We start from the raw sequence: 13,304 nt of genomic DNA, 5'->3' as shown, positions 1-13,304 counted from the left end.
TGATAAATCCAACGTATCCACCACACAGAACGCACTGCAACTGTCTCTGCAAAACAATGCTGCAAGGAAAACGCTGTGTTTCATTGGACATTAATGTAATTATGGCGTACCAAAATGCAATGAAGCTGTCGGTGTGTGCAATTTTGCATCTGACCAAACGCCGACTACGAAGCGTTGACGTCGGCTATCAACTTCGGCTTGCCTTGAGAGAAAAACTAAATGTGCCCTCACAGCCGAAAACTGTCCAAAACTAATAAAAATGTCACAAAATGTTGTCATAATATATGCACAAAATGTATCGTTTGTGCTAGGAAAAAAATAATATATAAAAATGGGGAACAGCAATTGATCCATAATTCAATGTTCATTTCAGTTTTAGTAAAACCCAAACCAAACATTGATTTCACTTGTCCATGTCAGCATTTCCAGCAGGCCTGGATATCCTCTAAAATTCTTTCCATTCATCTATAGCAATGGTTCCAAACTTTTTATAGTCCCGTACCCCTTCAAAACAGTCAACCTCCAGCTGCATACCCCATCTAGCACCAGGGTCAGCGCACTCTCAAATGTTGTTTTTTGCCATCATTGTAAGCCTGCCACACACACACACACACAAGAATGAGTGCGAGTTGTCACAACCCGGCTCATAGGAAGAGACAAAGAGCTCTTATAGGACCAGGGCACAAATAATAACTCTGTAATGTTGTATTGGAGAGAGTCTCAGTCTTAAATAATTGTCCACACAAAGTCTGTGCCTGTATTTAGTTGTCATGCTAGTGAGGGCCGAGAATCCATTCCCACATAGGTATGTGGTTGCAAAGGGCATCAGTGTCTTAACAGCGTAATTTGCCAAGGCAGGATACTCTGAGTGCAGCCCGATCCAGAAACCTGGCAGTGGCTTCTGATTAAATTCAATTTTCACAGAACCGCTTGTTGCAATTTCGATGAGGCTCTCTTGTTCAGATATCTCTAAGTGGACTGGAGGCAGGGCATGAAAGGGATAACGAATTCAGTTGTTTGTGTCATCCTGTGTAATTACCTGTGTGTAAATTACCTGTGTAATTGCGCACCCTATCACATTGTCCGTAAGCTTGAGATAATTTACACACAAAAAAAAAAAAAATCATACAATGATGGAAAGACCTGTGTGTTGTCCTTGTTAATTCAGACAGAGAAGAGCTCCAACTTCTTAAATCATAGCCTCAATTTTGTGCCACACATTGAATATAGTTGTGAAGAGTCCCTGTAATCCTATATTCAGATCATTCAGGTGAGAAAAAAACAATCACCCAGACAGGCCATTTGGGTGAGGAACGCATCATGCAAGCGGTCAGACAAGTGAAAATGATGGGTCAGTAAAGAGCTTGAAGTTGTCAAAAACATTTTTTTTTAAGTGTCAATACTTTGCCCCTTGATAACCAGCGCACTTCTGTATGTTGTAAAAGCATTACATGGTCGCTGCCCATATCATTGCATAGTGCAGAAAATATACAAGAGTTCAGGGGCCTTGCTTTAACAAAGTTAAGCATTTTCACAGTAGTGTCCAAAATGTCTTTCAAGCTGTCATGCATTCATTTGGCAGCAAGAGCCTCTCGGTGGATGCTGCAGTGTACTCAAGTGGCGTCGGCAGCAACTGCTTGCACGCGCATTACCACTCCACTATGACTCCCTGTTATGGCTTGTGAGCCATCAGTACAGATACCAACATGAGCAGCAGCTACGATTGGCTGCATATGGACCGTTAGTGGATTTCAGTTAATGTGATTGGATGTTAATTATTTGACTTGGCTACCTGTATTTGACATTGTGCTATTTCACTGAACACTAGATGGTTTCATTATATTTTTGTCAGTGAAACAAGGCTACTTAGGCCAGAAAAAAAAAACTCGCCCAAATGTATACCCCGTTGGAAGATATAAATGGACTGTTTGAAAATGGGGGAAAAAAAGTGAATCACACTTATTTTTGGTGTACCCCCGACGGCATTGCGCTTACCCAGTTTGGGAACACCTGATCTATAGAATGAACGTGGAACCATTACAACAAACACTTTCAACACCTTTTAGTCCATGCCAACAAATTGAGGCTGTACTCAGGGCAAAAGTGGGTGCAACTCAATATTAGGAAGGTGTTCCTAATGTTTTGTACACAGTGCACATTCATCCACCATTTAGTGGAAAAACATTGTTTTACTTGAAAGTTTTTTTAAATACTACGCTAAAAGTGTTTTGGTTGAAAAAGACGACAGAGAATTTATTTTCACAATAACATTTATTAGAAGAATAGGTGATTTTGAAAAGTGATTATTTCATCCAGTGAATGACCTGTTACAGCTGATATTTTTCAAAATGGCGTTTTTTCCTTACAGGATACATTGAGTAAATTCTTACACATGCACAAAGACAATTAATCATTGGTGCCCCAGGTTCAATGCAACATACATAAAATCAAGATCATAACCACTTCACTTAAAAGATTACATAGCATATTTTATTAGTCAAGTTATCAAATCAAAATTGCATTCAAAATTGGAAAATGTACATGTGCAATCAAATTAACTTACTGATTAAGTCCTCTGTACTAGAAAGACAATTGACCATAGCCAAGAAGTTCTAATTACATAGTACAAAAAGAAAAACATTCAGAAATTACAGTAGAAAAATGTAAGTCTATTGAGTCTGCCAAACTGTAAATGGCAATTACTGAAATGAGGTCTAGTTAGATTTAGGTGTACCTGCTATCTGAGCATCTGACCACATAAATCAAACAAATAGAGTTTTATTTCATGTTTTTGTCTTGACTACTGAATGAGGCATTTCAAAAAAAGAAACCGAATTGCTTATAGGACACTAAAGCTGGAAATGAGATTAAATATTTTCTCTTTTATAATTAAAAAAAAAAGTTCCTCAGTCCTCTGAAGTATAATGTCCCAAGCATTGCAAGTCATCCCAATTCGACCACAGCATAGGACTAAAAAAGGGCTGCTTTCAAACATTTGAAAAGGAATAACTTGCTATCACAGACTCAATATAGTACAGTCTTAATGTAAAAGCCGTAGAGCTGTCAAACCAAAGATAAGTAGCAACATATAGGCTACCAAGCAGAGCTCTAAATCAGAAGGGCTTAGAGACAGAATAGAAATGATTGCTCAAAAGAGAACATCCAACAAAATAAATCTTCCCTACAAACCACATCATTTAAAAAAAAATGAATTATACATTGCACTTGCATTAGAATAATTGTGTTAATCAGAAGATGTTTGACTAAACGCAGTGTCAACCTACACCAGTTTTTAAATTAGGCCTACCAAAATGGATGATTGAATGCATTTTTTTCTTCTCTACAACGTTTCACACTTTCCACAGATGCTCAGAGAGTAGGTCCAAATGTATTCTGTTAAACAGTAGTTCATTATCAACGCAGTGTGATAACTATGGTGTCTGAGGCACTGTGGGCTGGAGACATAAATGCAGCTTAAAAAACCATGTTTGGCTAACATCTTACCTGAACTGAGTTTACATAGACATTCATTGCGTTTTAAAATGATAAAAAATAAAAACCACAGAGATAAAATGGGATGTTTTGGCTCAAACACAGGACCACCTTAAGTCAAAGAATAATTGTGCAAAAAGCCAAAAAACAATCCACATGAGACTTAAAAAAAAAAAAATTAAAAAACATTTTTAAGAAACAAAAAAAATGCTAAACTGAAACAGCCACGGTTTAGCCTAAACTAGTATCTGACCCATTTTTGGTGTATGTTGGATTTTGTTTACAGGACTTCAAATCCCTGCTATGCCTATGTGTATAGACAGTACCTGAAGGAGTGAGGGGTGTGTGTTTTGTCCCTGAGGGTTTCCATGTCTCTCTCCACATTTCTTTCAAAATTGGGGAGTTAATATCTGACCACGATAATATGAATATGTAAATGACAATTCACATGTGTTTTCTCAACAAAAAGGATGGGGGAGACAAGCAGAAATAGAGCAAGAGACAATGACAGCAACAACAGAAGGAACAGATATTTCAAATATATATATATATATATATATACACACACACCCGTGTTATTTACCTTAGATTTCATAGAGTAAAAATGATTTAGCAAACATTAAGAATACATGGTGTGTGTGTGTGTATATATATATATATGAGTTAGTTACACAAATCTTAAAGTAGGCCACTGTATAGATCATGGCCAGATTTGACTAAGAATTCTAGTCTCAAAGTTTGTCTGTGACAATAATTTGCCTTGCATACACTTCGTGTTTTCAACGAATCCTTCACCTACAGGATTCAACCAATTCCACTTCACATAGCCAACAATACAACACGTGCTGCCTTCAATCCACACACCGGCAATCATGCAAAATCTAATTCCTTCATACATTTTCCTAAATATAAAAAGGTATTTAAGTTTAAATGTCATCAGCAATTTCATTAATAGAAGTAGTTTTATACGTTGAAATATTACAGAACAGTAGTCTGCACTCAGGAGTGCCATTGCTATTCAAATAAACTCGAAAAAGCAGACAAAGCATTTACAATAACCCCAAACCCCACCTTTTCAGTATACTATACACATACTGTATGTACACATCAGCACACTGTCTTTAATCAAAGGCCTATTTGAAGACCGCTTTCACTATGGAAACCATAGACGTAACCTCGTCAACATCCAGTCAAAACAGAATGGAAAATGAGAAAGTAGTTGACATCTCAGCTGTACGTCCCTGAATCTGTGATAAGAGCTAAATATAACTATATGTACCAATAAGCAATATATTTATTTGTATGTATACACACACACGGCTAGTTTTATATATGCATCTGTAAAATCTGTCTCTGAGTATAGTTTGGTAGAATTAGTGTTAAAACTGTTTACATTCAGGGCTATTTAAGTTAGGAGAAGCATCGTTCTCTCCTAAAATATGGCATGAGTCAAAGAACTACAACATCTATCATGTCAAGATAAATCTTCACATTGACTTGAAGGGTCTGCAAATCTTGTGTCATCTATGTGTTATTAAGTGTGTAGGTTCGAATCAAATGTCTGACTAATTGGGAAGAATGGCTACAAGATACTCAAAAACACAACATCAGTAGAAACACTTACCTAACATACAAAACCCAATCACCACAGTACATCTAAAACTTCCTCACCTTTAACAGAGTCAAGCAGGGTGCACAAAACTTTTACGGAACCTTGAATTATTCACAAAAGGGTTTAAATCCCAGTTCTTCATGTTCAGTAGTCTCATAGAACCGCCTTATCCAAGAACATTCTTGCTCATTTCAACCGTTGCCAAGTTGTGTTCAAGTCATCTCAAAACCTCAATTATTCGGTAGCTGAATGGCCCTGATAGGCCATGGGAGGCAAATCACTAAACTGATGACAACAATAGCAAGATTATGGCATATATCTAAAGCAGCAAGTCAACAAATATCTAGCAGATTTAAGCACATCAACCTTGACTGCAAGAGCGCTTTTGCCCATATCCCTGGCTTGTGTTTATGGGATGTTGCTACATCCGTACACCACTGCCTCAAAGTTGTATTTATTTGAGAAGAGGGTCAGTCCTTTTCTAGAAATGAGGTAGTAGAAACCAACAGATTTGCTACTGTAGATTTGTGTTATTTCAACATTAAAGACATACACCACAGGTTCCATACGTGGTATTAACACGAGGCTCACTTGTTTTGTATCATGCAAGAACAGATGGCAAAATGCTAATAACAAAACAGAGCTGGACAAACTAAACCTGGAATTGTTTCTCTCCAAATAGTGTAATCTTGGATCAGTATTTGGACTTAAAATGGCAATGTATTTTTTAAATGGCAGGCAATTACGTAGGACCAAGGCTCCATGGTAACCCAGAAAAGCCTTGCAACTCAAAATGTTAGTTTACTCTGATTAAAGTCATTTACTTTATTCGTAACCGGCCGCGACCGGGAGGTCCGTGGGGCGACGCACAATTGGCCTAGCGTCGTCCGGGTTAGGGAGGGTAGGGATGTCCTTGTCTCATCGCGCACCAGCGACTCCTGTGGCGGGCTGGGCGCAGTGCGCGCTAACCAAGGTTGTCAGGTGCACGGTGTTTCCTTCGACACATTGGTGTGGCTGGCTTCCGGGTTGAATGCGCGCTGTGTTAAGAAGCAGTGCGGCTTGGTTGGGTTGTGTATCGGAGGACGCATGACTTTCAACCTTCGTCTCTCCCGAGCCCGTACGGGAGTTGTAGCGATGAGACAAGATAGTAACTACTACAACAATTGGATACCACGAAATTGGGGAGAAAAATGGGGTAAAATTACAAAAAAATATAAAATAATAATTTACTTTACTTTTTTCTTTGTGGCCCGTCCGCTACTAAATGGACTCACCCTCAAAAACAAAAAAGATGCCAATTTGATTAATTTCTGATTACCAATTTCAATAAAATTAACAACAACAACAAATCAATTGTAACTCCTGTGAAGCATACGCCTGGACTTGTGGGTTAACTATATATGGCTATTCATGTTGATCACAGTTAGTTTGCAAAATCATCAAAAGATTCTGCATATAGATGGGTTAGCTGACGTCACAAAAACGATGCACGTGCGTCAATGGGGCAGAAGTCAGTTTGTTGTGATTCTGGATGGTCAGATAACTAGCAACAATAACAAGAAGCTGCCATGTGGGGAGTTGTAGGTGGCTTGTTCTATCTTGTTATTGATACCACGTCTTGTTGAGTTGTTTTGACTCTTCACGTCTATGCTAATATGGCAAAAACTAGCTAGTTAGCTAACCAACATATAACAACGTATTTGAGAGACAAGTGCTCATTGTGCACATTTATTTATGTTTTCAATAAAGATTTGGGGGAGGAAATAGTTCCCATGTTGTCAACAACCCTGCCGGTTTTGCTCCACGGTTGCGCACGCATCAGTTTTTGTTGCTAAACAACCCACCCATCTATATACAATGTACATTTAAAAGTAGGAATTAAATTCACACCAATTAGTGGTCACCATCCTTATATCCACCTACAAGACTAAAGGACATGTCACCGAGATTCTGAAATGCTACATTGTCCTTTTTAAACCTTTTATTTTTTTAAACCTGAAAAGGAGACTGTATGGCCAGCCTTGCCTGAGGAAGGTTCTTGTTTTCTGCATTTCATGTGATAGTGAAGTTTTAGGAATAATCTCTTTATTAAGAGTTTATAGCTATGTGTTCACTGTAGGCCGAAATACAACTTGATAAAACACACGGAATTCAAATGCTTGTGTAAATATCTCATTTACATCTAAGGCATTTACGATTTACATGACTGTCGGCAATGTGTGTGGATCTCAAGTTAGGATTTTGGCCCAGTCTCAAGAATGCTGCATAAGAACTTACTGAGTTAAGAGTTAGAAAAAAAAAACATCTTACTGTGTCTTTATCTATAAAGATTTCCAAGAACTGTACGAATAACACCTGTCTGATGACAGTAATAAAGTACTGTAATATAAGCCTGATACAAGGACTATAGGGGCTTGATCCAACATTCTGGAATGTACTGAGGTATAACTGTTGATAGGGTGAGTAGTAGCATACATATACTCAGAGTAGTTTGGACAAATTCACAGCCAGACACCATGTTGCTGCTCCCAAGCATTCTATTTACGTTGAGCATTTGGATTCCAGTTCCGATTCTAGAATTAGGTAGGTAAACTTGGTGTACAATTCTGAAATTTCCATAAACAGTTATTGGTCGGTATTACCACGGAGGAACAAATATGGCGTCGGTGGAACTATGTGATGTCGTCTAAGAGCATCATGATGTTGAAACAGCAACGGACCATCTATGCTTCTGCATATTGTACACGTCTCCATATCATTTCCTTAGTGTTATGTGCCACATGGTGAAAACCTGTTTGAGACGCATCAATTTACTGCATTGAAATAAGGTACTATAAAAGCTGCAATCTAACATATGATCAGGAAAAGATAAATAAAATCATTCATTTTTGGAATACAGTTAAGATAAAAAATAAAAGTTTAAGAATGAACATTTCCACCTGTCCCTTGTCTTTACCTTCTATTAAGTAGGGACAGTCATCCCTAGATGTAACGAGACTACCTGAAGTTTGTTGTGCTCAGATTCGAATTGAAAGAATGTCCAGAAGGCTCAAATGGTAAATCAATTCTATGGAGATCGGTTAAAAATAGGTTGTGAGAACACCTGAAAAGGTTGGCGCACATATCAGTCAATGGTAAGACGTCCCAAAAATGTCTGTTTGCGGATGTACAAACTAATTTCCCCTTTTCAGATGATACAAGAGGCATGGAAATAAGTAAGCTATATATCTATCAGAGAGGTATGTTTGTGTATAGATATCTAACATAGTATATACAGTTTTGATAAAGATCGAGATATGCATTCTGACAAGTACTGCAGCCCCACACAAACATTATCCTGAGTTGTGGTGAAGGCTACGAGTGAACACAAGTAACAAAATGTTCCATTCTTCCTACAACCGCAGAATGTGACATATCGGAGTGGTTGTAATCTGGCGTGCTTTTGGAGAGTTTAGTTCTGAGGTTTGGTTGGTAACTAAGAAGGTGGTGAAATTGTGGACAGGGGAATCTGTTCTCCCAACAAACAAACATACAGAATGTACATTAAGATATTCAGTAGTAGACAATGGTTGCATGCATCCTTGCAACCGCATATTCTTTTTGCTGCAGTTTGGTCTATTCAATCTCAGGTGTGCATTTGCTAAACAGTGACAGGGAAAGAGAGTCTGTCCACCAGCATTTGACTTCAAAATCAAAGTAAAATAATAAATAATTTCCTATTTATATTAAATATTAATAGGGAGTTTAAAACAAACAAGCCTTGATTCTACATAACCAATAACATGTTGAGGGCTGAGCATGCATCATGCTAATGACCCAAACAAATACATGTTCTGGTGTCTCCAACCTGGGTGCTAAAGGTGTGCAGGCTTTTGTTTCAGCCCAGCATTGGCACACGATACAACTAATCACTTACCAAGGCCTTGTTTATGTTGAACCAGGTGTCTTAGTGCTGGGCTAGAATAAGACCCCTACATCCTGTACTTGTCCAGGACATGGGTTGGAGACCGCTGGTCTAAGTGCTGTAGTAACTGGGGTACTGCTTAGGATTAACTTGGCACCGTATCTAAAGCAGTGTTTTAGGTTGAACAGTTAAAATATTGTATAAAAGGGCAGCACAATCATAAAAACTAACAAAACATATTTCAAATGCGGAGTGTTTTAAACAATGTCTAGGGATATTGGCAAGCTAGAGAGTTAAAAGAGAGACACTTTAGTTTCCGATTGACTTGAACAGCCGCCACATTGTAGGCTTTATAAATATTTTAAAACAATTAAAGACCTAAGATGAATAGGTCAGATTGATTCAGAGGATTGAGCAGAGTAAATATAAGTGCTTTTGGAATAAAATCAACATACAAAAACAGGTTATTTGTGTAATATATAGACTCAGTCACTGCCACTGTCTGACAAATGCAAACGATTACCTGGTCTGGGTAAAAACATCTCATCATCGTCAACCAGTACTGCGTCATCAACAAGTACCTTGGCAGCAGAAAATGGGGATCCTAATAAAATCACTTGTCTGGTGAGAGGCCTGTGCCGAGCAGCTCCCTGCCATTTTCTCTGGGCACAGACGGTCTCCCCTCACACAGCGACTCCTGGGGGTCCAGGGGCACATCCAGAGCTTCTTTGCCCTCTGGGGCCTCCATACCCTCCAGTTCCTCCATGTGGCTCATCAGCTTGGGCTTCTTCTTGGGCGGGTGTTTCAGGGTGCCAAGGCGCTCCTTGACTTTATACTCCAGAGTGCTGTGAGGGATCCCATAGACGGTCTGAGCCTTGGACACGCTCATCTTCCCCCCCATAACCACTTCTATAGCTTCTTCTAGCAGCTCTGTGTTGTACTGACGGTATCTTCCCCTCTTCTTCCTGGGCTGCTTGTTGCAGAGGTCTGCCTCAGGGTCAGAGGTAGGGTACTGCCCCCCAGAGGCATGGCGGTCTGCATCAGATGAACCCCAGTACTCCCCATCTCTTCCAGGACCGTCCAGACCTCCACTGCTTCCCCTGCGACCGTGTTTGGGCAGGATGGACCTAAGCCTTTTCCCGAGGCTGTTCTCACAGTGGGGGCTAGGAAGGCTGTAGGAATCAGAGCTCAGGGAGCCCCAGGAGAGGTCCACCCCCAGGCCTCCTAGGCCTCGCACCTGGGGGATTTTGAGGTCGACGGGCGGGGAGTGAGAAAGGGAGAGCCCCTGGTCTCTCCGGGCCTGGAGGATTGCCTTCCCACAGGAGGGGGACTTGAAGAGCCCCGCGGCCTCCAGCAGGCTCGGTAGGTCTTTGAGGTGGTCCCCGGCTCCGCTGTTGGCCCGGAGCTTCAAGAGGGCCCCGAAGTGGGTCTTGGAGGCCCAGGACGGAGAACCATACCTAGAGAGAGAGAGGTGGTCGAAGGGTCTGGAGGTGTAGTTCTGGTTGGGAGACAACTCTGTGTCGGAATCCTGGTTCACTTCCTGTTTGATGTGCGGCACATGACCGAGTGGCGAGGTGGGCTTTAAAGGGGCGGAGTGGCCGAAATTCTCCCTCCTCCTCCCATCCTGCAGGCTCCTCATAGGCAGCCCGGCCTGTCCGTCAGCTCTCAGGGAACGCCTGATTGGATGGAAGGAAATTTGGTGTAAGCAGAGCTTGCACAGTGCTTTATTCTTTCTCTCTCTAGGGGAGGATGGGTTGGGGAAGGGAGGATGTTGGCCACTCCTTTATTGGATGATCTTGCTTAGGTAACATCACTTTATCTTGCTTAGGTTAAAAAACATATATATTTTTTTAGATATGTGTGTGTGTGTGCTCCTTTTAAGAACAAAAAAAAGCCTTGAGTTTGGGAATTAGTTTATTTGGGTTGTTTGTTTTGGCTTTGCATTTATTTACAAATTATGCGTCAGTCAACATAACAATAATAAATTTAAAAAGGATATGCAGGGCAAAGAAATGAAATCCAAAGAAAAATGGAAAACATAAGAAAGAGAAATGTGTCCAGCCCTGTCCAGAGAGGGCAGGATAGGGCAATGTTGGTCATTGCAGTAAAGCAGTCTGGCATTTAATAGCAGAGCAGGATGACTGTTACCAAATTACTAATGCTAATGTATAGCCCTTAGCGAGTGACGTTACCACTGAACAAGCACAGCAATAAAAGAGTAAGCCATCAGTATGGGATGTTATAGGGCTACTTCCTGTACATAAACCCTCACAACATCAACCTGACAGAAATATTGTTACTCTAGGAAAACATCTGAAATACTTATCTGCAAGGTTAACACAAACAAGGCACTTACACACAGTACTGTTATGTGTGATAGAAAAATCATCAGATCTTATTGATTGAAAATTCTCACATTAAATTCATGGGTGATTCATTCATTAGTGATACGGCAATTTGTGAGGAGAGGCCATAATCACGGACAAATAGAAGAGTGCCCTTTTCAAAACTGCCGCTAGAGTTATAAGACAATATCACATTATGACTTGACGGGCGTCTGCTCTTCACACTTTAAATATTCCCTCCACCTCCGACCAGTTGCCATTTCAACTTTGAATATCAAATCAAAGATGGGGCTGCATGAGGGGATATAGAGTGATAGATACTAGATCTGTGGATCTCTGCATTGAGTACAGAGCTGTACGTTCCGAACGAGATCAGCAGCACAAGCAGCTTGATTCCCTCCCCCTCCTCCTCAAGAGGGGTGCAGCTAGAGGGCGGAGCAACTGGCGCTAAATTAATCAAAATTTCATTGTGCCGTGTTCCATTTCAAATGCACTAATGTCCATACCATGGCGTGATGACATCAAGAGGAATTCCCCTCGGGCAAAATACAGAGTTCACTGGATTAAAGATTCAAATTGTTTTTTTCAGTTTGAAATGAAGGCTCGGTCAATGTAAATCATTGAACATGATGTGTAATTAATAGAATAGGAAGCTCTATTGGTTAGGGGTTTATTTCTTCAATCTATTGGAATATTAACTACATTTTATTGTGTATTTAAGGAATTAGTCATGTTGTTTCCTGATACCAAAGAATCTCCTTCAAGATGCACATGTGAAATCACTTTAGGCTGGATCTGTCCAGGACCAGGGTTGGTGACAATCCTTTCAGGACCTCCTACCGGTAGTTAGAAACTTTTGTTTGGCCAGATTGGGGAGTTTGTTGTGGTAAAGCCCTACGGAAAGTAGAAAGAGGTGACAGGAGAAAAAAATAAACAAATAAATCGGTCTTACCCTCTGAGAGTGGACATCTGGGAAAGGTGAGGGCTGTGGTGCGATGACATGCTGCTTCTGGCCCATCCCTTTTTGAGTGACAGGTCCAGGACTCCATCTAGGGACAGGACATAAGGGTTAGTAACTTAGAAAGCAAGAGCCATTCTGTCAGGTGTGCACATAGCGAGGAGGACTAATCTTTGTATCGGAGCCATTATAGCAGCTGTGACAGCATGGGCAGCACCATTGAGGCCATCTTAATTTTAAAATAGTCAATTTTCTTCACAATTGGCTGATCCCTCCTTATGACCCAGTTGGACATGACTACAACAGGGTCATCAGGAGGGATCAGCCAATGAAGTTGGAAGTCCCAACCAGTTAACTACATTAAAATGGTGGAAGCCCTCAATGACACTGCTCATGCAAATACGGCCTTTTGGCCACTAGAGGCCTCTATCATTCTCTACGGGTGTGCAGGATTTGTGCAGTACAGTAGGGTAATGAATCTGCTGATTCTGGTACCTTGTACTGCAGGCTGTGGCAGCATCCTCTTGACAGTGAGGAACAGGTTACTTTATATCTACTACCAGACCTAGTGCATCTATTGGTTCAGTGTAATACCAGACCTAGTGCATCTATTGGTTCAGTGTAATACCATACCTAGTACATCTATTGGTTCAGTGTAATACCATACCTAGTACATCTATTGGTTCAGTGTAATACCAGACCTAGTGCATCTATTGGTTCAGTGTAATACCATACCTAGTACATCTATTGGTTCAGTGTAATACCAGACCTAGTGCATCTATTGGTTCAGTGTAATACCATACCTAGTACATCTATTGGTTCAGTGTAATACCATACCTAGTACATCTATTGGTTCAGTGTAATACCAGACCTAGTGCATCTATTGGTTCAGTGTAATACCAGACCTAGTGCATCTATTGGTTCAGTGTAATACCAGACCTAGTGCATCTATTGGTTCAGTGTAATACCAGACCTAGTGCATCTATTGGTTCA

The 13,304-nt window shown here is 40.4% G+C and overlaps 1 protein-coding gene across 2 annotated transcripts in view; it reads right to left on the bottom strand.

The window, feature by feature from the left end:
• Nucleotides 1-13,304, bottom strand: part of wu:fc17b08 (ligand-dependent corepressor) — a 45,695-nt gene that overhangs the window by 8,368 nt on the left and 24,023 nt on the right. Inside the window, exons 6-7 of one of the 2 annotated variants that reach the window (XM_090217217.1) lie at nucleotides 12,306-12,402; nucleotides 7,990-10,684 (exon numbers count right to left, since the gene is read on the bottom strand). In XM_090217217.1, coding sequence (XP_090073343.1) covers nucleotides 9,622-10,684; nucleotides 12,306-12,402 — 1,160 coding nt within the window. In that variant the 3' untranslated portion in view covers nucleotides 7,990-9,621. Of the gene's footprint in view, nucleotides 1-7,989; nucleotides 10,685-12,305; nucleotides 12,403-13,304 lie in introns of those variants that run through there. The other variant, XM_090217216.1, reaches the window with a different exon arrangement.

Source organism: Oncorhynchus mykiss, chromosome 23, assembly GCF_057628025.1.
Source record: "Oncorhynchus mykiss isolate SJ-2025 chromosome 23, ASM5762802v1, whole genome shotgun sequence".
NCBI lineage: Eukaryota > Metazoa > Chordata > Actinopteri > Salmoniformes > Salmonidae > Oncorhynchus > Oncorhynchus mykiss.
Note: the sequence above shows the minus strand (reverse complement) of the source record. Positions and strands in the feature narration are given on the sequence as shown.